The 24,667-nt window shown below is 40.8% G+C and overlaps 1 protein-coding gene across 1 annotated transcript in view; it reads left to right on the top strand.

Moving 5' to 3' along the window:
- Window positions 1-24,667, top strand: part of DCDC2C (doublecortin domain containing 2C) — a 146,983-nt gene that overhangs the window by 63,718 nt on the left and 58,598 nt on the right. Inside the window, exons 7-8 of the mRNA XM_023728231.1 lie at window positions 12,797-12,919; window positions 16,028-16,128. Coding sequence (XP_023583999.1) covers window positions 12,797-12,919; window positions 16,028-16,128 — 224 coding nt within the window. The remainder of the gene's footprint in view (window positions 1-12,796; window positions 12,920-16,027; window positions 16,129-24,667) is intronic.

The raw sequence follows: 24,667 nt of genomic DNA, 5'->3' as shown, positions 1-24,667 counted from the left end.
ATCTAGAGGTGCCTTGGAAGAAAGGCTTTCAATCTACTTCCGAAAAATCAGCCATTGAAAACCCTATGGAGCTCAATTCTACTCAGACACACGTGAGGTTGCCGTGAGTTGGAATCAGCTTGATGACGACTGCTTTTTTTTAGCACTGTGCTAGTGCTGGAGGTACAAAGATGAGTTGAATGCTCTGCTAGTCTGTTGGGGAAGGCAGGCATGGCAGAGTGATAATAACAGTCCTCAGCCAGCCTTTCTCGCTCAATAATTTAAACCCTATTCACCATTTGAGCTCAAGCCTGGAAGATCTTCCTGATTCCACCAGCAATCAACCCCTCCCCACCCCTTCAGATTTAATAGATCAGCAGTACCTGTTCTATTCAATTGTTTAGCTTTCAAATCCATCTATGTCTCTCCACCAATACTGCCTAATACAGTCAAGAAAAAACACATAACTGTGGTTGGAAAGCAGGGTATCGGTGGGCAAGTCGTGAGAGAGGAGGTCCAAAAGCCAGGCAGGAGTCAGATGATGCGGAGCGAGATATTTCAGTCGAGAAGTGTAGATTCCTAGTGATTCAAATTTAAGCAAGGGAGTAAAATGAACAAATTTTCACTTGAGAATTGCCACGAGTGATGGAATAATATGGAGACTGAACATGGAGCAAGAACAGAGGTAGAGAGTCCAGTTCTGAGGCAACTGTAACATTCTTCCTAAAGTGACAGGGCATGGAGCAGAGGAGCTGGATCTAAGGGAAGCTGTACATCGTTGATTCCAAGAGGAGCGTTTTCCCCACAGCTTACATCTCTGAAATAGGATGCGTCTTACAACTGCTGGCATCTTACAGCTATCGATGGCAGCCATGTTGTAGTTGTTGTGGATGCCTTTGGTTGTAGTCGTTCGTATTACTGGCCCTTCAATTGAGATATATGCCTTGTCGGTACTAAACATGTTGAGTTTAAGTGTTTTCTAGAATGGCCTCAAAAAGATTTTGCTAAGGTTCAGAATCGGAAAATTATGATGTATACTGAAAGGCATAAAAATAGAACAGCAAGAAGCTACTTTGATATTAGTGTAGCATATTCTTCTTCAATTCTTCATATATTCTTGCGAAGCAATAGTCAACTGCTTTGTGGGACCTAAGAAAAGAAGATACTCACACATAGTGGAAACGGTTTGCTTTAGTAATCTATTGTTGTCTAACAAGCCATCCCCAAACTTAGTGGCTTAAAACAACAATGATTCATTGTTTTTCAAAATTTTGTGTGTTGGCTGGGTGAGTCTTGGGCTAGTTTCACCTAGATTATGAGGCTGCATTCAGCTGAAGGGTTAGCTGATCTGGAAGGCATAAACTGGCCTCACCAAGATATCTGATAATCGATGCTGGCTGCCAGCCGGGGCGGGGCTTCTGTTCTTCTCCTCGTGGCCTCTCATCCTTGGAGCATGTCACAAGACCAGCCCAGATTCTAGGGGGCAGAGAAGCAGACTCTACCTCAATGGAGCAGCACAGCGAAGTTATATTTAAAAAGTGTGTGCATCCTGGGACAAAAGGAAGTTGTGGCTAGTAAGCGTTCTACCACACACTGCATTTTGTTCCTGAGACATGTGCAAAAGAATTGCCTCCCACACTCCAGACACCAGCATCAAAATGTGCAGACTGGCTAGCAACAGCCAGAGATAACAGTGGAGCCCTCTTTCCACATTGCACGGAAAAGCACCAACACCACTGACTCAACCATCACTGAGTCACAAAAACAAAAACAAAACACAGTTCGGAAGAGTCAGACTCTGGCTGAGAAAAATCTTGGGACAATTTAAGCAATTATTTCAATTATATTTTCCTTTTCATTTATGTACAAATGTGATGTATGATAAAACTCCGTACACCTAAATAGTTTGAAAAGCGCTTTTTTAGTAAGTAGAAAAATGAAATTCTAGATAGATTCTGGCAGCTTTATTTCTCTTTTAATGGTACATAAAATAATCATGTGTATAAAAGTGTTTTTGATGTCAAACAGAATTCCTTACGTAGCAGGGACAAACCTGCTCCATGTTTGTCTGAGTTTATCACGTGTATTCTTTAATAAATAAAATGATTAGCCTCCTCTGGATCTAATTGGATGCCTATGAAATGAATAAAGCCTTATCTACATGTTACGATTGTATACTAATATATATTCTTTTTCTTAGTAAACTAATTACTGCCATCAGGGCAAAATGGTATTGCAAGGATTCTGGAATCAGACTTCTTCAGTTGGAATCCTGGCTCTATTTAATGGCTTTGTGACTTGAGTGTCTTATTTAATCTCTCTGCGTCTCAATTAATGAAAAGTGGTTCTGGTATCCCTCTTACCTCTTATTTTTCTTTTCCTGAATTTCTGTCATGAGGCTTATTTCCAAGAGTGTGAAGTTTTAATTTAAGCTATTATAGGTACCCTGTCCAGGGGGGTTAAAAATTTTAAAACAACATAGTTGCTTGCTTTTTACATCTAGATTTCCATTTTGAAGAGAATGAGAGATTTTATCTTGATTTAACAGAAAAAATTTAAACTGCACTGTTAAAAATGCCCATTTCCAAGAAAATGGCCAAAAATCATATCAGTGCATTTTTACTGATTAGCACATTAGAAATATACTCTGAAAACTGCCAGAATTATTTGATTGGTTTAGTTCACTTATTGCTTCCAATATTTAAACATTGGAAAATATGTCATTATGAGTCTGTAAATGTCCTATATGACACAATCAACTTGAGCTATAGCTTTTTTAGTCCAATGAAAGTAATTACATGAAGCTACTCTTTTTCTTTTTCTTTTTTAATAGCTTGGAAACCTTTTTTTTTTCCCCTAAATTTTATTTATTTTGTTGTTGTTGTGGAGAATATACACAGCATGTACAATTTAGTGACATTGATTACATTCTTTGAATTCTGCAACTATTCTCACCCACCTTTTCTGAGTTATTCCTCTCTCATTAACATAAACACTGCCCCTTACGGTTCCTGTCTAAGCTTTCAAGTTGGCTGTTGTCAATTGGATCCCTGATAGATATTTCTTAAAAGAGCATAATGCTCATGGCAGACCTTTTTTACTAGTTAAGCTAAATTATTGTTTGGTTTTAAAATGACTCGAGGGGATATTTTTGGTTCAAGGTTTAAAGATTATCTCAGGGCGGTAGTTTCAGGGCTTCATCCATCCTCCGTGGCTCCAGAAGGTTTAGCTGTTGTTGTTAGGTGCTGTCGAGTCAGTTCTGACTCATAGTGACCCTATGTACAATAGAACAAAACACTGACCAGTCTTGCGCCATCTTGACAATCATTGCTATGTTTGAGCCCATTGTTGCAGCCACTGTGTCAATCCATCTCGTTGAGGATCTTCCTCTTTGTCACTGACCCTCTACTTTACCAAGTATTATGTCCTTCTCCACGGACTGGTCCCTCCTGATAACATGTCCAAAGTACATGAGATGAAGTCTCGCCTTCCTCGCTTCTAAAGGGCATTCTGGCTGTACTTCTTTCAAGACAGATTTGTTCGTTTTTCTGGCGGTCCATGGTATATTCAGTCTTCTTCACTAATGCTGTAATTAAAAGGCATCAATTCTTCTTTGGTCTTCCTTATTCATTATCCAGCTTTCGCATGCATATGAGACAGTTGAAAATACCATGGCTCAGGTCAGGCGAACCTTAGTCCATGAGAATTTGAAATACTGTTCTGCATTTTACCCCTTTTGATCAGGATTCTTCTATGGAATCTTTGGCCAAAATGTTCAGTAAAGGTAGCCAGGCACCATCCAGTTCTTCTGGTCTCATGGCAAAGGAGGAAGTTGTTCAGAGTGGAGGCACTTAGCCACACTGAGTGAAGCTGCTCTTAATGTGTTATATAGAATTCAGTTTTACAACGTAGATATGTGATTGTGCTATTGCCTTCCAAAGAAGTAAGGCTAATTTAATAAATGTTTAAAATTGAATTCATATATTAAAATGAATATTTTATACTGTAAGCCTTTGTAAAAAATTAGTAAATAGTTAATAAGCATTGTATTTATATCACATCTGCAAGGAGAACTTCAATATTACATACTTGTCTCCTTTAATGAGTATAGAGAATAAATATTGGTAATGAAAAGAAGATAAAGTACTGATAAATGTGTGTGTATGTGTGTGTGTATGTGTGTGTGTGTGTGTATGAAAACAGTCACAGTGACTCCTAGAATATGAGCCTGAAATCCACACTGTAATAACCTAGTCTAAACCATAAAGTTTAGTGTGAAATAAGTGCTTTGAAATTGACATTTTCAGGCTAATAGCATCAAGGCCATAGAAATATCTCGCAACAATCAAGGCGGCATTCATTGTCATCTTTTAGCAGCCTGAAGATGCAACAGCTAGGTTCAAATGTTAGCAGTTCTTCTACTTTAATAAATGCTCAAGGCAGGGACTGGCTTATTAATGGAAGACCTTGACCCATTTTGGAACCAGGAGATTCACTCAGGAAACCAGTGAAATGCCTTCTGCTGGAAGCATTAGTCATTTTCTACCTGAGGATGAATTGACTCTGAAATAGGTTGTTACTGTTCTTCAATTAGACAAACTGGCTAATTCATCCCAAATTACCTTGGGAGGCTGGCTTTCATGTGCTTGAGCTAGATAATCTGTTACAATAGCACTAAAATACAGCTAGATTGATGGAAATAGACTCTGGAGAAAAATAATAGTTCTTCGAGCACTACAGAGAAATAAACCCAATGTTCCTCAGGTTGATTATCTGAAAATGTTTTTAATAGCAAGAAAGATTAATGAAAATGAAAAGAGGAACCTGTCGCTTTTATAAATAGAGCCTGAATTGATTTGAGAGGGACTTGAGACTCAGGGACAGAAAAATGAGGATCGAAGGTGCGATGCTCATAAAAGTTTCCTTGTGAAAGCAATGAATTCTCTGTTTTCCTGCTTAATCTGTTGTTTACTGAAAGCTGCTGTACCGTAGTCCCCCCTGATCTGTGGGGGATATGTTCCAAGACCCTTGTGGATGCCTGAAACCACAGATAGTACTGAAACCTATATATGCTGTGTTTTGTCCTATATATACATACCTATGATAAAGTTTGATTTATAAATTAGGTATAGTAAGAGATTAACAATCATAATAATAAAACAGAACAATTATAGCAATATACAGTAATAAAAGTTACGTGAATGTGGTCCCTGTTTGGGATGGAGTGGGACATGACGAGATTTCATCATGCTACTTATTTAACATTTTCAGACCCTGGTTGACAGCTGGTAACTGAAACCCAAGAAAGCAAAAATGCGGAGAAAGGGGGCTACTGCAAATCCGTGTTGCTCTGACAACAATTAAAAGACACCCAGAGAGCCTACATTATGCCAAGCAATGTGTCAAGCACTGGGCATGTGAAGATGAGGAAGGCCATGCCTCTGTCCTAAAGAGCTTATAGTTCAGAAGGAGAAATAGATATATAAGTAGAACACTACAAGGCATTGTGATAGTGCAGCTATTTCTAAAGTGGTATGAGAGCACAGAGGAGGAATTCCTGCTTGTTGGGGGAGGAAAGGATGTAGAGACAAGATGACATTTGAGTTGCGTGTTGCAAGATCGATAGGAGAGTTTTCAGTAGATGAAGGAGAGGTGCCTGTTCTAGAGAAATGCAGAGGTGTGGGAACACAGAGAAGCCTGGCATGTCAGCGAGCAGCAAGGCATGTGGTCAGGCCAACCACGAGGGAGAGTCTGGCCTGGAAAATGTGCTGAGTTTGGACTTCTTGGTGGTATTTAGTCATGCTCTGTACACTGTCTACTCATTTGCTTGAGAGAGACACTCATCATCTCTCCCCTGGATAACTGACATCGTATCCTAACTGCTCTCCACATCTCTATATGCAAATCTTATCCAATCCATTTCCTCACAAATGTCTGTTTCTAACATTTTATTGAGCACTTGCTCTGTGCCAGACATTGTTCTACTTCTTTACGGGTATGACCTTATTTAATCCTCACTACAACCCTAAGAAGTAGTTGGTATTATCAGTCTCATTTTCCCTTGAGGAAAATGAGACATAACAAGGTTAAGTAACTTGCCGAGGTCACAGAGCTAATGAGTGGTGGAGCTTGGATGGAAACTCGGCAGCTGAGCAACTATTACCTGCCAAAGCTCCATAAAATGGTCAGAGCGATTTTCTAAAGTGCAGATTTGATTATTTCACTCCTCTGTTTAAGGCTCCTCATCATCTACAATAAAGTCCTGAATCCTAACTTAATACCTAGACCTTTCATGTTTATCTCTGGTGCTCTCTCACCACCAATGGTCTAGCCACTGATGGTTCTCTAAAGCCATACGTTCATGCCCCCAAACACTCTTGTTTTGGCTCTTTCCTCTTCCTGGAATATAATCCTCACTGAATGAATACTTACTGAGCGTAAGCGTCAGATTTTCTAGAAAGCCTTTCCTGACACTTTAAACCTGCTGCTGTCAAGTCGATTCTGACTCCTAGTGACCCTATAGGACAGAGTAGAACTGCCCCATAGGGTTTCCAAGGAGTGGCTGGTGGATTCGAACTACCAACCTTTTGGTTAGCAGTCGTAGCTCTTAACCACTACGCCACCAGGGTTTCCTTCCTGACACTTCAGTCCACTAAAATTACCTACCTTTTGAAGCGCTGTGCTCAGTGTTTGTATAGAGCACAGAGGAGGTGATGTCAGTTCAAAGGTAGGTAATTTTTTCCTAACACTGTAGTCCACTAAAATTATCTACCCTTTGAATTGACAGCACCTCCTTTGTGCTCTGTACAAACACTGAGCACAGCACTTAATGGTTTACATGTCTGTTCCCACTTACTGGGTAGTATGCTTATGGAGGGTAGGGATCATGTCTTCTCAGAGTGATCATGTCACTCTGGATGTCTTTTAATTGTTGTCAGAGCAACATGGATTCACAGTAGTTCTTGGTAAACAACGGATTGAGCAGGAGAACAGAGAATCCATGCTTTCACAGGGAAATGTTTATGAGCAGCGTGTCTTTGATCCTCATTTCTCTGTCCCTGAGCACGTAGTAGACATTCAGTGAGAGATGACTGAGTAATCAGTGATTAATGAATTCAGTCAGTGGAGCTGTTCCATAGATGTTGGTAAATGTTATTGCTCAGATATGAGAAGAGTGGTAGAAAACTTGAATTCTGCTCTAGAGCAGCCTTTGGAGAAGTTTAGTCTATTAGCAAGGTAGTTTACTAGAGCAAACATACCTCCAGGTGACTAAATTAGAATATTTTCAGAAGAGACACAGACTCCATCAGTTATCGTAAAAATTCACCTGTGTTACATTGAACTAGGGGGACATAGCTATGGCTCTGTCTTACTCAAATATTTGTGAAATGCTTTGAGACTCCATTGGAAAGGTAGAGCATTCTAAATTGAGCAAAACTCAAGAAAAGTAAATGCAATACCAAGATTGTGCGTGAATGATTCAATTTGTAAGGTTTTATGCAGTGTTTAGGGGTTAGATTACATTTTCCCCTTTTAAGTGGAACTATGTGAATGTTTTGTCACTTTTTTTTTCTTGTTTTCAAATTCATATTGTGATTTGAGCTTTTTAAGAAGTTAAGGTCTTCCATTTAAAAATTGATATTTATTTATAGGTATTGGTGTAAAGATCAATTAGGACAAGATTCATGCATAAATACACAGTTTAGGGGCAGAAAAGTTGGATAAGAAGCAGGATAGTTGCACCTCTTACAGATTATTAGTTGGAAGGAACAAAGAGGACTGTAGAAAGGAAAAGCTGAAAACACCTGGACTGCAAAATCAACACCAGTGAAGGGCACGTAGACATTGTATGCTTCCGGATAATACCCTGAGAATGAGGAATGGTTATGTAGAATTCTAGCCAAGAATTGTTGTTGTTGTTAGGTGCCATTGAGTTGATTCCAACTCACAGCGACCCTACAGGACAGAGAAGAACTGCCCCATAGGGTTTCCTAGGCTGAAATCTTTAGGGAAGCACACTGCCACATCTTTTCTCCTGCAGAGTGGCTGGTGAGTTTGAACCGTTGACCTTTTGATCAGCAGCTGAACACTTATTGTTTGTGCCACCAGGGCTAACCTAATTATTTGGAAATATCAGACAAAGCAGAATTTAGAAGCTTTTTATTAAGCAAAACAAAACGGGCCTGTATTTCTCAAAAATGCCAGTGTTGTGACAAAGACAATCTGAAGAACGGTTTCAGATTAAAGGAGACTAAAGGGACTTGTTATCTAAATGCAGTATGTGATCCTGGACTGGATCTTTACTTGAGGGAAAACATGCTATAGAGGACATCATTGGGACAATTGACAAAATTGGCATATAGATGGTAGATTAGATAAAAACATTATAACAAGGTTAATTTCCTAAATTTGATAACTGTCTTGATTATGTAAGAGATTATCTCTATTAGGAAACATACACTAAAGTATTAAATAGATACATACTTTTAATATTAAGTAACGTTGTTGTAAGAACCCTGGTGGCGCAGTGGTTAAGAGCTCAGCTGCTAACCAAAAGGTTGGCAGTTTCAATCCACCAGCTGCTCCTTGGAAACCCTCTAGGGCAGCTCTACTCTGTCCCATAGTTTCACTGTGAGTCTGAATTGACTCAACGGTAATGATTTTTTTTTTTTTAACGCTGATGTATGCAACCTACTGTCTGGGTGAATGCAACAAATAGTTCAGAAAAAATTAACATGTATTAGATATATGTATGTACGTGTGTATATATACATATATATGTATGAAATCTTGACCAGCAGAAGCTATCTGTATCAACTCTTCGCCTTTCCTTGTCTGAAGAATGCATGATTTCAACCCTTCTTACTTTTCCACATCTTTCTATTCAGTTCATTAAATCAGCAAAAGTTTACTGAGCACCTATTATGTTTAAATAATTCAACAAATATCCATATTGAGAGCTACTATTTGTTTAGTACCGGGATTACACAAATGAAAAGACCTGTAGTCTGGTAACGATATGTCAAGGTGCTGTAGGAACACACTGAGGGAGCTTTGAGGTGATGTTGAGCTGGATTTTGAAGGATGGGCAGTAGTAGGTTAGGAAGAAGCGAGAAAGGGAATTCCAGATGGAGATGAGCTGTGGGTAGAAAGGCATGGAGGTGTGCAAAGCGTGAAATAGTTGGTATGCCTGCAGTGAAGGTGTGTGTGAGGGTGGGATGGAAGATGAGCTAGGAGGTAGATCTTGAGGGCCTGTGTGTTAAACTAAAGCATTTGAACGTGAACCTAAAACTGTGAAAACTCCCTGAAATGTTTGAAGGTAGGGAGTGATCATATTTGTACTGGCACCACTTACTTATTAATTCCACTGATATTTATTGAGTCCCACTATAGGCCAGGAGCCCTGGTGATACAGTGGTTAAGCACTTGGCTACTAGCCGTAAGGTTGGCGAAGCCCGCTCCTCGGTGGAAAGATCTGGTGATCTGCTCCTGTAAGGATTACAGCCTGGAAAACCCTATGGGGCAGCTCTACTCTATCACGTGGGGTTGCTATGAGTCAAGAATTGACTCAAAGGTACCTAACAACAGCTATGGTCCGGGAGGTGTTCTAGGCTCTGGGAACTCATTAATGGAAAAACAAGACAAACATTCCCACCCACGTGGAGCTGCTAATGTTCTGGTCCTGAAATAAACAGTAAACATCATAAATAATCTATTTGAAAACAAACAAACAAACCCATTACTGTTGTGTTGATTCTGACTCATGGTGACCGTGTAGGACAGAGTAGAACTGCCGCATAGGGCTTCCCAGGAGCGGCTGGTTGATTTGAACTACCGATCTTTCGGCTAGCAGTCAAGCTCTTACCCACTGCGCCCCCATGGCTCCCAAATCTATCAATTATGTTAATGCTGTGAGAAAACTATGGAGAAAGTTAGAAAATTGAGACGAGAGGGTGAAAGTTATCAGAATAGTGCTTCTGAGAAAATGATGTCTGAGCCAAGACTTGACCAAAAGCCAAACCAGCGCTGCCATTAGATATCACTAGAGTTCTTAAAAATAAGATCGTTTTAAAAACCTACATTTCCTTCATATGATTAGATAAGAATATGAAATCAAAAAATAAGACTGGTTTTAATGTCATCCTCCTGCCACTTCTGGCCACAAGTTAAAAAGGAAATGGTTTAGTAGCTTCCAAGACCAGCATCCTTCAGGGAGTGGTTCCACATGCACTCCACACACCCACACGGAGCTAATGTTAGAGCCTGCTTCCACATGTCTGTTTTTATGCAACCTGACTAAACATTTGATTGTACCCGAGAATTAATTTTTTCAACTCAAGTTATGGAGGGACTTCCTGCCAGGATGTCCCGGGTGTTTGCACATACACGGTGTCATTTAGCCTCCCACGGTTCCTGCCTTGTCCACTAGGTAATCTAACCCCCCAGTGCTGGATCAAACTCTGAACAACCAGTAAGTGCTGAAGATCCAGTGTAAGCCTGTATGAACGCAGGGATTCAGAGGGGGGTGGTTCCTAGTTTGGTGAATTTGCTCCATCCTGGGGTCTGAAAGCAAATTTGCATGCTCACAAACCTGCAATGCAGGCTCAAGAAGAGCAAATCCTTGTCTGGGGAAGAGGCACATTAACCAGGACCTCAGAACTGGTGGATGAGATAGACTGACCATTCATCATAGGCCTGCACACTTGAGTCCTTCAGCCAGGACATGCTTTTACCCTAGAAAGGCACCATGATCACCCAGAAGACGGTAGAGCGTGGGGTCAGAGCCAACAAGGGAATTATGGAGTTGGGTCCTGATGGCACCCAGGCCAGCCAGCTAGAAGCTTTGCTCTCCCACTGTGCTTAGCTTGGAGCCCTGGTGGCACAGTGGTTAAGAAATTGGCTGCTAACCAAAAGGTCAGCAGTTCGAATCCACCAGCTGCTCCTTGGAAAGCCTGTTGGGCAGTTCTATTCTGTCCTATAGGGTCGCTGAGTCAGAATTGACTGGACGGCAATGGGTATGGATTTTGGTCTGGTGGTTAGCTTGGGCCCCAGATGGGACAGTTCTTGGGCCAGAACATTAGCCTCCCGGTGCAGAGCTTAGAGGAACCGTGCTGATACTTTCTTCTGTGCTTCTCTCACGCTCTTACAGCTTGTCACCTTTCTGAGTGAGGTCATCTTCTTTTGCATTAGTTCACATGGTAAACCCAGCTACAGGCTTGGCCTTTTCCTGCTCCCTTGGATGTTTGTTTTGTTTCGGGTGACTTTTCAGATGAGGGTGGGGGCACCTCATTTTCATCTTGTTGCGCTGCCTGGGGTGGTGGGGAGCTGGGAGTCAAACCCTAGACTGGTTCTTTTTCAAATCCTGGGTGCTTCGCTCTGTCTCATAGCTGCTTTTGGTACCCTCATAATGAGGGTAGGTAATATTTCTTTTTCTCTGTCCTTTGAGTATTATTTCAGATATAATAAGATAAATATATGGTGGTTTTGTCTTGGAGACTAAAGACATGGAAAATGTACTGCAAAAAGTAGATTTTGGTAATTCTAAGAAGGCTCGCCTAGATTTTCAAAATCCTGCCCCCTTCCTCCCCCCAGCTCTCTCCAAGTACACGCACCAATGTACCGTTTTACTGTGTAATGTTTCTAAAACCAATTCTGCCAGATCTGGTTTCCTAAACTTATTAAAATGATTTCCACTTTGCAGGAAACTCCCCTAAAATAGGTAGAAAGATTCTGCTTGGTCTCTTATAAGGTTGAAGGACTATTTTCACACTTTAATTTCCTCAAAGGAAAAAATCTGTGTTTTCATCATATACACTATATTAATGGTACGAGGTAGAGCTATTTTTAGTTGACATTTTCTTAAGTGACATAGAGAGCTGGAGAGAAATATCTATTTATATACATTTGCCCATATTCTTTTGCTAATACTTCTGTAAACGGTGAAAAAGGAAAAAAAAAAAAAAAACTGCAAGAGACAGTTTGTGTTATAATGTATATATAGCATTGAGATGGTGTAAGAATTATTTCATCTTTACACAGTGATCAAATTATGCTTTGTTATTACTATCGATTTTTTAAAAAAATCTGAGTTCCCTTTATTGTAACCCAAAACGAATCTGCCACACCTTTGATTTTTATCAGAGATGCTCATCCTATTCATAGATTCCAGCAGGAGTAGTTTGGTAATTATTGGTGAAGCAGTGATTTTTATTAGACTTTAAAGAGTGTCTCTAAAGAACCAGACAAACTTCCTTTAACTAGCTTATCCCCCTAATGCAATCCTGGTATTTTGTCAGGTAATAGATATTCACCTAAATTAGGAAGAGAATTGACCTTCTCTCCTCTGATGGAGTCCCTGGGTGGTGCAAATGGTTAACATGCTCGACTGCTAACTGCAAGTTTGGAAGTTCAAGCCCACCCAGAGGTGCCTCAGAAGAAAGGCCTGGCAATCTACTTCTGCAAAATTGGCCATTGAAAACCCTATGGAGCACAGTTCTACTCTGACACACATTGGGTCGCCATGAGTCTGAATTCACTCAGTGGTAACTAGTTTCCTCTGGTAATATGCTACTTCCCTGATGTCCCTGGGAGGGAGTGAGAGAATTATTACTGTCACTTTACAGAAGGGAAATGTAAGGACCCGAGTAGTCCACACTGGGCTGTAGGTGAGGCTTCCTCTGAGGTATCTGAATCCCATTCCATTGTTTAGCTTAAGGAGCCCTGTGCTTCCACTGACAATACTCAGGATAACGGATAAGGCTCATTGTATGCCACTATTCCTGATCTACTTTTTATTCTTAATCTGTTCCTCAGGAAGATTCCAAAGGAAAAGAACCTCATAAACCTGAAGACATACCAACTAAAGCCCAAGATTCTGTTTATCATGCCAAAGAAAGAAAGAAAAAAACTTTGGTAGAGCCTTTAATCACAAGCGGTGCAGGTAATGTGAAATTTCATTTTGCTGTAGGTGATTAAAAAATGCTACCAGATTAAGAATGCTTGTTTTTTTTTTCAGATGAATTTTCTACTGCAAAAATATTTCTTGACTCGTAACTATCTGATTGTTAATAAAATGTTCAGCTCTTAGGACAGCAGTAGGCAGAGCAGAAAAACAAAATTCCAATGCTGCAGGCAATGGCGTTCTCTAACTAGGAAGCCTTCCAAGATAAATGTGGTATTTAAAATGAATTCTGTAGTCTATGTGTACATCAGGGCTGGGCATATTTTTCTCTTAAGGACCAGTGACCCAGAAAACAACAAACAAATCAATCTCTTGAAGAAAACATGAAAATAAAAGCCATCTTACTTGTTGAGGTTTACTTTCTGAGTATGAGAGACAATGACAAGATTAAGCCTCAGAACTGATTTTAAAATGAGATAATTTTATATATACTACTGCGGCTGCTACTACCATTATTAGCATTTATTGAACTCTTCCTGCGTGCCAGTCTCTATATGAGGCTTTGTTCATGTCTTATTAGTATGTATGATAGATACTTAATAAGACACAAGTCCTGTGGCTGGTTCTGGAGAAGAAAGGAAGACGGCCAGAAGGAGAGGCCCTGCTTTACCTCTCTGCAGCCTCTGAAAACTTTTGGAAGTCATTTTTCTTAAAACTTTCTTCTCCCTTGGTTTTTATTACCAGATACGACAACTCAGGTTTTCTCCTTATTGTTCTCGATTATTTCTTAGCTTCTTCATTGCTCTTCTTTTTGCTTCCAGGCTAAAAATTTGGGCATTTCCCTAAAACTTGGCTCTTGGTCCTTTTTCCCTCCTGCCCTGCCCCCATTCCACAAATTGTCCTACAGTGTGCTAGTCACTGGTTTAGACCCTGGCGATGAGGAAGACATAATCCATCCCTCCACGGAGCTCACTATGTGATAGGTGAGGCAGATGTCTACACAAATATATGACACTAATACAATAAACCACTCAGTAGGAGTCAGGATGAGTCTCAAAGCAAAGCCTGTTTAACCTCTATCTGCCTGAAGTATTATAATGTACCAATAGTAATAAAAAATTAATCACCGTGTGTAAAATCTTTTCTTTGGCAATATATTCTACGGAAGTAGCTTGAGCTGCCCAGCATACACTGACCTTCCCTCTGGGAGGCAAATGGAGTGATAAGACTGTGGGCTTTGGAGTTCAGATTCTGGTCATGGCCTTCACATTAAAAAAACCAAAATCAAAAACCCACTGCTGTCAAGTTGATTTGGACTCATAGTAACCCCACAGGGTTTCCAAAGCTGTATATCTCTGCAGAAGCTGGCTGCCTCATCTTTCTCCCACGGAGCTGCTGGTGGTTTCCAACAGCTGACCTTTTGGTTAGCAGTCAGTCGCTTTAACCACTGTGTCACTAGCGCTCCTTTTGTCCTCAAATAACTGTGGGCAAATTTCTCACCCAGAAAATGGGAATACAGAGTTTGAGGATTACCATGAGTATTAAATATCAAATATATAGAATAGTGCTTGGGACCTAATGGATTCTTGAATATTAGTTAACTTCCCTTTTCTCTTACCTTCTATCTCTTCACCCATGAGAGTAGAAATAGTCAAGCTCCAGACTCTGGTGATGGTTCTTCTGGGTTGATGGTTGGGAAAGGAGATGAAGGTTAAAAATTGAATAGGTGAGGCGTGAGGTAGGTTCGGAGTCCCTGGATGGTATAAATGATTAATGCACTGGGCTGCTAACGGAAAGGTTGGAGGTTTGAGTCCACTCAGAGGTGCCTTGGAAGAAAAGCCTGGTATCTACTTCTGAAAAAATTAGCCATTGAAAATGCTATGGAGCACAGTTTTACTCTGATACACATGGGGTCGCCATGAGTTGGAATCCACTCAACGACAACTGGTTGGTTGTTGGGATAGGTCCAGGACTCTTGAATGAGAAATGGAGTGGGCATGCTATTGGAGTTTCCCGTTGTGGATGGACTTCCTGTCCTTGTCACTCCCAGCAGGGGTTGATTCTCAATCCTGGCTGAGCTTATAGATTCTTACATGTATATATTTTTGGTTGCTCAGGGAACTGGCTTGCCTACTTTTTTGTTTTTGCTGTTGCCTGTTGCTTCTGATCAGGTTGAAGATAAATTTTTCAAGAACCTTGGAATTTTATAAGCATAATACATCCAACTGTAATGCTAATTACCCCAGAACTAAACTAAACCCGTTGTCATCGAGTTGATTCTGACTTGTAGCAACCCTATAGGACAGAGTAGAACTGCCCCATAGGGTTTCCAAGGAGCAGCTGGTGGATTTAAACTGCCAACCTTTTGGTTAGCAGCCGTAGCTCTTAACCACTGCAACACCAGGGCTCCAAATGCTAATTAATATTATTTTTATCTATTGATTGAGGTGAATACCTCACAATGTACAACTTTAACACCCAGCTTGTTAAAACCTAGTTTGTTCAAACCTAGTTCTTAAAAATATTTTGAAGTAATAAAGCTACATTTCCTTAAATATATTCTATGATTTAGATGTCTGACCATTTGGTGGGATTGCTTCTTATTTCTAATTGAATTAATAGGGCACATCTTTGTTGAATGTGTAGTATATTTCAACTCTTGAACTGAATACTGTAGTGGGCAGGGCACAGAGATGACCACGACTTCCAGGGTGAGTGACCTTGTATGGAGACGGACATGCAGATAATGCTGAAATTAAGGCCCAATAAGCTGAGTACCTCTGTTGTTGTTGTTAGGTGCTGTCATGTCAATTTCGACTCATGAAGATCCCATGTGACAGAGTAGAACTGCCCCATAATGGGAGCAGATTGCCAGGTCTTTCTCCCATAGAGCTGCTAGGTAGGTATGAATCACTGCACCGCTAGGGCTCCTTCTGAATACCTCTATGGAAACGAAAACAAATGCCAATAGGAAAACAAAGGAGAGTGAGACCCCCTGGGAGGGTCTGTGATTACTCAGCCAGGTTGCCTGCTTGATGACACAAGAAGCTAAAAGGGTGTCAAGTTTTGCTCACCCTTATTGTATCTTTGACTCAGGTCAGAAAATGTACAATCTAGTTTCTCAAAGTCCGTTTTATTGTCCCTCAGAAGGTGATGTGTATAAAGCTCGGACTCCTAATGCAGAAACCCAAGGGGCACCAGAAGTAAAAGAGGACCAAGATGTGAAAGAGGAAGTGCCTGTGGATCAGGTACAGTTCATACTTGGGTTATGGGGTGAATCGGGAGTACCATTCTCATCCACCTTCTCCTAGTTAACTCAGCAGCTGTGAAGACCAAGCATCGATGCCCCTTCACTTGCAGGCCCTAGTTCTGCTCCATCAGCCCCTGCTTGCCTTTTCAGTCTCATCCTCAACCTCCTGTCCCCCAAAGTTATCCCTGGCCTCCTTCAGTATCTAGAATTAGATATTACTCCTCCTTCAGATCCTATATCAAACCTTTTCCTGCCTGCCCATTTCTCCCCTCACAGGATCTCCTGTTACATGGACCCTTATCACAGTCTGTGACTGCATACTCAGCTTGTAATTATTTGACTAATGTCTTTTTCTCCAACTAAGCTATAAGCTCCTTAAAGAAAGGGACTGGTCTGCTTTGCTCACTATTATAGCCCTGTACCTAGCAGAGTCCCTAGTATGTGAAACCAGAAAACCAAGCCTGCTGCTGTCGAGTTGATTCTGACTCATGACATCTACGTTGCAGGTTTGTAAGTGGACTTGGTGAAGTAGTTCAGGTGTAAAGACCTAATACAGTGCCTGGCACATAGTGGCCACTCAGTCACAGCTTCCTTCTTCTGGCTTCACAGAGCAGTGGGAAGTGGAGTCCTAAGAAGTGTCCAGAGGGAAAAGGAGGGAAATAAATGAGATAGGAATTGGGGAAAGGAGTAGAGAGAATGAGAAAGGGGTACTGAAAGTAAGACCCTCTGAGCTGTACCTCTATCAAAGCAAAAACAAAGCCAAGAGGAGAACAAGAATGAGAATGGGTGTGTGCAGAGTAACGATGCTGCACAGAACTTTTTAGCACGATGAATGATGGCAAAGTCAGAAGAAAGAAGAAGCCTGGCAGAGTGGAACAAGCACGGGGCTGAGAGTCAGAGGCCTGGGTTCCAGCCCCAGGTCTGCCACCACTGTTGTGCCTGGGCAAGTCTCCAAATCACTCTGGCCTCAATTCATTGATGCAAAGGAGAGATTGTGTCAGATGAGTACTAAAATTCATATTAGTTCCAAAATCACATGGTTTTGTCTTCAGTTGCTGGGATGGTTAAGATTGTGTGTCACCTTGGCTGGGCCATGATTCTCAGTGTTTTGGCAGTTGTATAATGTTGTGATCACTTCCCTGTTGAGACGTGATCCGTGATCTACTGCGAGTAGCCAGTCAGTTGTAAGGGGATTTCCTTGGGCGTGTGACCTGCATCCAAATATAAGCAGATGCCCTGGCAAGGCTCTAGGGCTTTTGCTCGTTCTGAGTCCTGTAGCTGGCTCCTGTTCATCTGACCTGCGGTTCTTGGGACTTGAGCTAGCAGCTTGCCTGCGGTCTTGCCTGCCAATCTTGGGATTCGTCGATCTTTGCAGCCTGTGAGCAAGAGCTCTGCTCTCCACCAGCCTGTTGATCTTGAGTTCACCAGCTCCTGCAGCTATGTGAATCAGGAGAAGCCTTGTGGTCTTGCCCGCCAATCTTGGGCTTCCTCGATCTTCACAGCCTGTAAGCAAGAGCCCTGCTCTCTGACCTGCCGATCTTGGGTTTGCCAGCCCCTGTGGCTCAGTGAATTAGGAGAAGCCTCCATCCTGATCCATGGACTTGGGATGTTCCAGCCTCTACAACTGCATGAGCCATTTCCTTGTTATAAATCTCTCTCTATATATATATATTTATATGCTTTACTAGTTTTGCTTCTCTAGAAAACCTAGCCTAAGACAATTGTTATCTGAAGGCACTAAAACCAAAAAAACAAAAACAAAAAACCAACCCCATGGCTGTCGTGTCGAATTCTGACTTATAGCGACCCTATAGGACAGAGTAGAACTGCCCCAGAGGGTTTCCAAGGCTGTAAATCTTTATGGAAGCAGACCGCCACATCTTTCTCCTATGGGGCAGCTGGTGGGCTGGAAACACTGACCTTTTGGTTAGCAGGCGAATGCTTAACCCCTGCACCAGGAGGGCTGTAAAAGTATATTTCAAATTGTTAGGTTTTGAGAAAAGAATTCCTATCCTGTAAAAGTTCAATATTAGCATTCGAATTTCATTTTCCTCTTTAATAGACCAGGTACTAACATAGCTTTTGTAATTATAAAGTACTGAATCCTGGTAACCAGTAAGCTTTTTTACTCCTCCTCTTCCGGTAATCAATCACTGTTAAATTTGTCACTTTATTTTTAACTTCTGCTATTTTTCTTTTTTGTGGTGTGTTTTAAAAATCTTATGGAACATGTCTTTCCATTTTCTGTTGTCATTTTCAGCTCTTTTCTACATGTCCTGCTCTATTTTCTAAATTATTAGTAATAGTATTTACTCTTTTCCTGTACCTGATAAAAAATAACCAAAAAGTTTGGTTTTCTCCTAAAATCTCTATTAATGGTTTAAATATTTTTATTGCACATTTAATAATTTGATAGTAATAGGAAATTAAAACATTTTAGGCAGTGACTTTTATGCTCAATTTATCCCTATTATTAATATAATATTGTGTGTTTTCTGGATTATAGATTGAGTGTGTTCTGTACAAGTTTTAAACATAGGTAATGGCCTAATATAACAAATACTGTACTATTGCCAGGCACGGATTATCCAATAGGCAAGGTAAGCACAGTGCCTACCCTACTTACCTGATCGTAGGTAGTGATACTGTTCACTACAGATTAGTAAGTAAGCACAAGTAAGCCTGTGCTTACCTTGCTTACTGGGTCATCTGCCCCTGTCAGAGATTGTAAATTTGAAAAGACGCTTTGATTCTGTAGGAAGGTGCTGTGGCGTTGGGAGAGAGAAAGATGTCAGTTATACCTAGAAGCAGAATCTTTGATGTGGTGAAAAAATGTGAGATTGTTCACTACAGATGATCTGGTAAGCAAAGTAAACAGTGTGCTTACCTTGCCTGTTGGCTAATCTGCCCCTGACTATTGCCGTAACCCTTTGCACATAATAAACATAAGTTTCAGTTGCTAGACTACTTAATTTCTGTTGTATTTGAGTCTGTGGAGTGAATTAGATTACTCCAGTCGGGTGTGTGGTGAGAGGAAAGAAGAAGGACAAACGTGAACTCTAGGGAGCTCCAACATTAAAGACTATTTGGAAGAAGAAGAGCTAGTAAAGGCAAGGGAAGAGGGTCAGGGAGAAGAGGGGGACCAGGGGCCTGATGCTGCATTGACTGATGGAGGAGAGGACTTTAAGAAAGAGAAACCACCTGGAAGTGTTGCTTTCTGTCTATCAGTTGTTCTCCAAGTTAGGTAGGGTTGGTGTGTCAGTGAACTGAGACTTTCTAGTAGTCAGGTGACAATATTAAAGTGAGTTCTATGACCTGGAACGAGAGTTAAACTAAGAGATCCCCAACTATGACTGATTCAATTGGCATAAAGTCTTCTTGAGTGTAAATTAGTCTAGCAGTTCTTCCTCTGTGTCATAATATGTGTCTGGTGTGTGATCAAATGAGAGAAGGCCCTTCAGGCAAGGAGAGAGAACTGCTGCTACCTGGTGTGTCTGAAATGAGGGGAGCTGGAGACAGTTGAGTGTTGGGGAAGGAACCTTCATGCATAGTGCACCTGGGGTAAGGGAAAGGTCTTGACTTACCTTCTTATCTTCCGCCATCCCATTACCTGATGCACAGCAGGTATCCAACAAATGTTTATTAAATCAGATTGAATTGGATACAAGAAGTCCCATGTGATTGGATAAATAGATGCAAGACACGATCAGGTTAAATTGAAGTTCAGATCATCTAGATAGGCCAGTGTCACCCAAACTATGTTCTGCATCTTTGAAAGCAGTTTCTGTGGTCAATTATATTTGGGAAGCCCTGCCTTTTACATCTCTTTCTTGGGGGAGTCACTGTGTACATTAGCATATTAAAGGTTTCAGAGAAGTCTTAGAGTTAAAAATGACTTTTAAGTTTTTGGTTAACTCTATTTACCAATGAACTCTTTTCCTTCCTAGAATACCTATGAGACATAGTCTAGGACCTTCCAATGCAGTTATCCAAGGACTTTCTTCTGCATGGATGAAGGAAAGAGGTGTTCATGTAGAGCAGGAAAACAGGATGTAGTTTGAGGCAACCCAGAGAACCTTCTCTACTCCTGGGGCAGACCTGGCTCAGGTGGGTGTACACATCAAAGTAGCTCAGAAGCCTAGAGAAGTACCTGAGAAAGGGTGGAGATGTGGTCTCACTATACTTTTGTGTTTGTATGCTGGGTAAGCTCTTTGTGCTGGGTTGTGTATCACTGATTTCCCTGGGGAAGGAGGGGTAGACCCTTATATTAAAAATGTTGGTGCTCAGAAATGCCCTTACAACATTCTGGTTTACTAATGAAGATGGTTTAACCTTAATATTATATTATTTAAACCAGGGGCAGATTATTCAATAAGCAAGGCAAGCACAGTGCTTACCAGATCATCTGTAGTGAATAATTTCACATTTTTTTCACCACGTCAAAGATTCTGCTTCTAGGTATAGCTGGCATCTATCTCTCTCCCAATCTCACAGAGCCTTCCTACAGAGTCAAAGCCTCTTTTCAAATTTACAATCCCTGACAGGGCGAATGACCCAGTAAGCAAGGTAAGAATGAGCTTACTTGTGCATATTTGCTAATCTGTAGTGAACAATTTCACCACATCTGTGAAATTATTCACTACAGTTTAGTAAGTATGCATAAGTAAGCCCCCGCTTACCTTGTTTATTGGATAACCCATCCCAGATTTAAATATAGTATTGACTTTTGTGATCTGGAATACTTTTCTCATCTTTCTGAGTAATTGGTTCTAACTTTGTGGGTTAGCCTGATCACCTTACATGGTATTTCTCTTTATGCCTGCAGCATTATACTTCCTGCACATTTGGTGTTATAAAGATAAAATGTTACAAAGAACATCCCAGATAATAAATTTGTGAATTTAGAGTCAGACCTTCTAGACTGAAAAAAGGAACCTCAAGAATTAGGAATCCTCCCAATCTCACATGATAGCTTTATAGATGATGATAAAGCCAAACTCATTGCTGTCAAGTTGATTTCGACTCATAGGACCCTATAAGACAGAGTAGAACTGCCCCAAGGAGCAGCTGGTGGATTCAGACTGCCTACATTTTGGTTAGCAGTCGAGCTCTTACATCATATTTACTGAAGTCCAGAGGATCAAAGCATCAGTGATGAGTACTTACACTGGAGGACAATTATAATTTTTTTTTTATGTTGGTATCAACATAAACTATTAAACTCCAGTTGTTAAGTGAAGAGGAGAAGTTAAAGTGTTGATGAACAAAAAGTGAACACTGTTCTCTGCTCCCGCTCAGTGGCATCAGATAATCTCCAATTTTTTTGTGATAACAAGCAAGACTTTGACACCGAGGCCTCTGTAGCCATTGCCTTTCGTTTATTCTAATGCCAGTGCCTAGAAGCATACCTCCCAATACTTCAACGTCAGTTCCAGAACTTCTTGCAGAGAAGGAGAACAGTTACATGGGAACATGGGGCAGGGATAGCATACACTTAGCTATTACAGAGAAGTCATCAGTTGCTTTGGGAGTCAGCCTTCCCAATAGTCAAGATGATTACTAATCATGTCTTTTGACCTTGTATTTTGATTTCTAAAATGATTCCATTTATATGGTTTTGCCTTCCAATTGTTTTACTTTTAATCTACCCACAGAACAATGTATATTTTTAAACATATGTCAGTTTTTCTATCCTCCAACTTTAGACACTTGATTTTCTGCCAGCTGACAGAATGATGACCGTGTACCATTTACATTTGATTTCTGTAGAGCCCTAATTGTACCTGCGCATGTTGTAAGGTTCATTCTTACATTCCAGGATTCCTGGTAGCAAAAGCCCGTTATTTTAGAACAAAGTTGATATTGAGAACTTCATATAATTCCGTTAATGTCTGTCTTTGGCTCATGAGAGAACCAAGATCAAGGTGCCCATGTTAGAAAAGCTGTACCTTGACTTAATGGGGTGATGTCTATTACCTGTATCATAATAGTGGTGCAACTTGAAAGTCACTGGAGCCTGTTTGTCCTGAACTAAGAGGTTAGTGAATAGGACAGAAGGCTTGGTTTGTGGCAAATGCAACGAAAGCAAAAGAGAAAGAATGCTGGGAATTGAAACTCGGGGATGTAACAGTACTGTGAGAGAGAAGGTGTTCTTTTTATGGCCATTTATCATGACATTGGAGCCCTGGTGACGTAGTGATTAAGAGCTTGGCTGCTAACCAAAAGGTCGGCAGTTCAAATAACAGCTCCTCCTTAGAAACACTATGGGGCAGTTCTCCTCTATCTTGTAGGGTTGCTATAGGGTCACTGTGAGTCAGAACTGACTCGATGGCAAGGGTTTAGGTTTGGGTTTTTTTTTATCCTGACATTGAGGAGTCCTAGTGGCACGATGGTTAAAGCGCTCTGCTGCTAACTGAGAAGTCAGCCGTTGGAACTTTGCAGGAGAAAGACGTGGCAGTCTGCTTCCGTAAAGATTTACAGCCTTGGAAACCCTGTGGGGGCATTCTTCTCTGCCCTATAGGGTCTCTATGAGTTGGAATCGACTTGACCGCAACAGACTTGGGTTTTTTTGTGGGGGAGAGGTGGGGTTTTATCGTGACATTGATTATGGTTGATCTTTAATTTCACCTTTATTTTTCTTCCTAGGGTGTATTTTTCCTTTCTGAGTTTCTTTTAAAATAAGTTATCATTTATTTTCATCCCTTCGTTTCTTTTTGGTTTTAGTAGTGGAGACAATCTTGTGCCCCCACCCCCCCTAGTGTTTCTACCAGCACTGCTTACTTGATTAGCAGCATCCTACAAGGGTACTCACACGACCCAGCACTTTGTAAGCGGTCATTCTTTGAGAGGAATGAATTTTTGTATTAACTTTTATTTTAATTGCACCTCAATGTTAAGGAAACAATTTTTAGCGCTTATGTCTGCACAAAAATGGCCCCCAAATATGAAACGTTTGAAGTTCTGATTTACGGCATACATTTTTTGCAAAAGTAATGTCTTTTGCTAGAGATGAGATTATATTTATTTTTTCAAATATTTTAAAAAGTCAGAAAAATGGCTAAAATTGCAGGTCCTCTTTAACTCAGGACTCTGACCTTTGATTCTTTTTTGGGCAGAAATAGTTTAGAATTTACCCTGCACAGAACCAATTTTTTTTAGTAGAGGAGGATTACTCTTTTTCTAGCAGATGAGAACATATGATGTATAAATCCCAGGTCTCCTGGTGATGCATGAGGAGGGTGGGTTGACTGAAATCCCAAAGGATTGCATCCAGTTTTGACCTCGCCTGAAATTCAGTTATTTTCAGAGAATTCCAAAGACGTAGTTAAAGAGTGTCTTTACTTAGATTCTTGAGTAGCAAAGAGAGAAATACACCCCAAACTGCACTTCTTAAGTGCTTATTGCATTTCACTTCTGATAAAGAAATAAGAATAAGTCAGTCAGTAATTAAAGTAAAACCAAAATAATGTGGACTAATTAGGAGAAGGTCCGTCTAAATCTGCGTAATCTCTGAATTGTTTAATTAGAAAGCAGATAATGAAGCTTTAAAGCTTTAGTACTTTCAGGTACATAGAGTAACTCAAACTAAGTTAACAGAGGTCCTTAGGGTATCTGCTTTAACGAGTAAATTAAAAGTATAATTAGTTTCTATATCTATTAGGATGTTTTTAGCAGTAAAGAAGGGAAAATCTAAATAGAAGTGGCTTGAACAATAAAGAACATTCATCATGCCATGTAAGAGAAGGTCTGGAGGTTGAGTAACTCACGAGTTGCCAGCTCAGAGCTCAGCGACGTAATTAGGGCCCAGATTCCCTCCATCTTTCCACCCTGCCTTCCTCAGCAGATGGACTTTTGCCCTGAGGCTCATCTCCTTATGGTTTCAAAATGGCTGCCTCAGTCTCAGTGGCGCATTTGGACACATTAATGTTGAGCAAAAGAATAGAGATCATTTCTTCCCAAGTATCTTGTTGAAAGAGTTCCTGGGTAGTGCGGATGGTTAACATGCTCGGCAGCTAACCCAAAGTTTGGTGTTTCAAATCCCCCCAGAGGCACCTCAGAAGAAAGGCCTAGCAATCTACTCCTGAAAAATCAGCTATTAAAAACCCTATGGAGCACATTTCTGCTCTGACACACATGGGATCACCATGAGTTGGAATTGACTTGATGGCAACTGGTTGGTTGGTTGGTCTTTTTGAAAGAGTGAGAAAAGTCTCTCCCAGGAGACCTCCAGCAGACTTACAGGTCTTACTGATTAGAAATGCAGCACATGTCTATGCCTAATCCTTATCACTAGCCGGGAAAAGAGAATTAATCTTCGGTGGTTTAGGTTAATGAGCATTTCTTCTAGTGTCTGAAGAGAGGACCAGACTCCCCTGAATTGTATGAGTAATACCTGAAAAAGATGGAGATTTTTTTTAGCAAGGAGCAAGGTAAGGGATTGCTATGAGGATAGTGGCTTTCAGTGTCATTGTTGGTTGTTGCTGTGTGTCGTTGTGACAATTCTGACTCAGAGAGACCCCATGTGACAGAGCAGAACT

Source organism: Trichechus manatus, unplaced genomic scaffold (genome assembly GCF_000243295.1).
Source record: "Trichechus manatus latirostris isolate Lorelei unplaced genomic scaffold, TriManLat1.0 scaffold00023, whole genome shotgun sequence".
In the NCBI taxonomy this organism is placed as follows: Eukaryota; Metazoa; Chordata; class Mammalia; order Sirenia; family Trichechidae; genus Trichechus; species Trichechus manatus.
Note: the sequence above shows the minus strand (reverse complement) of the source record. Positions and strands in the feature narration are given on the sequence as shown.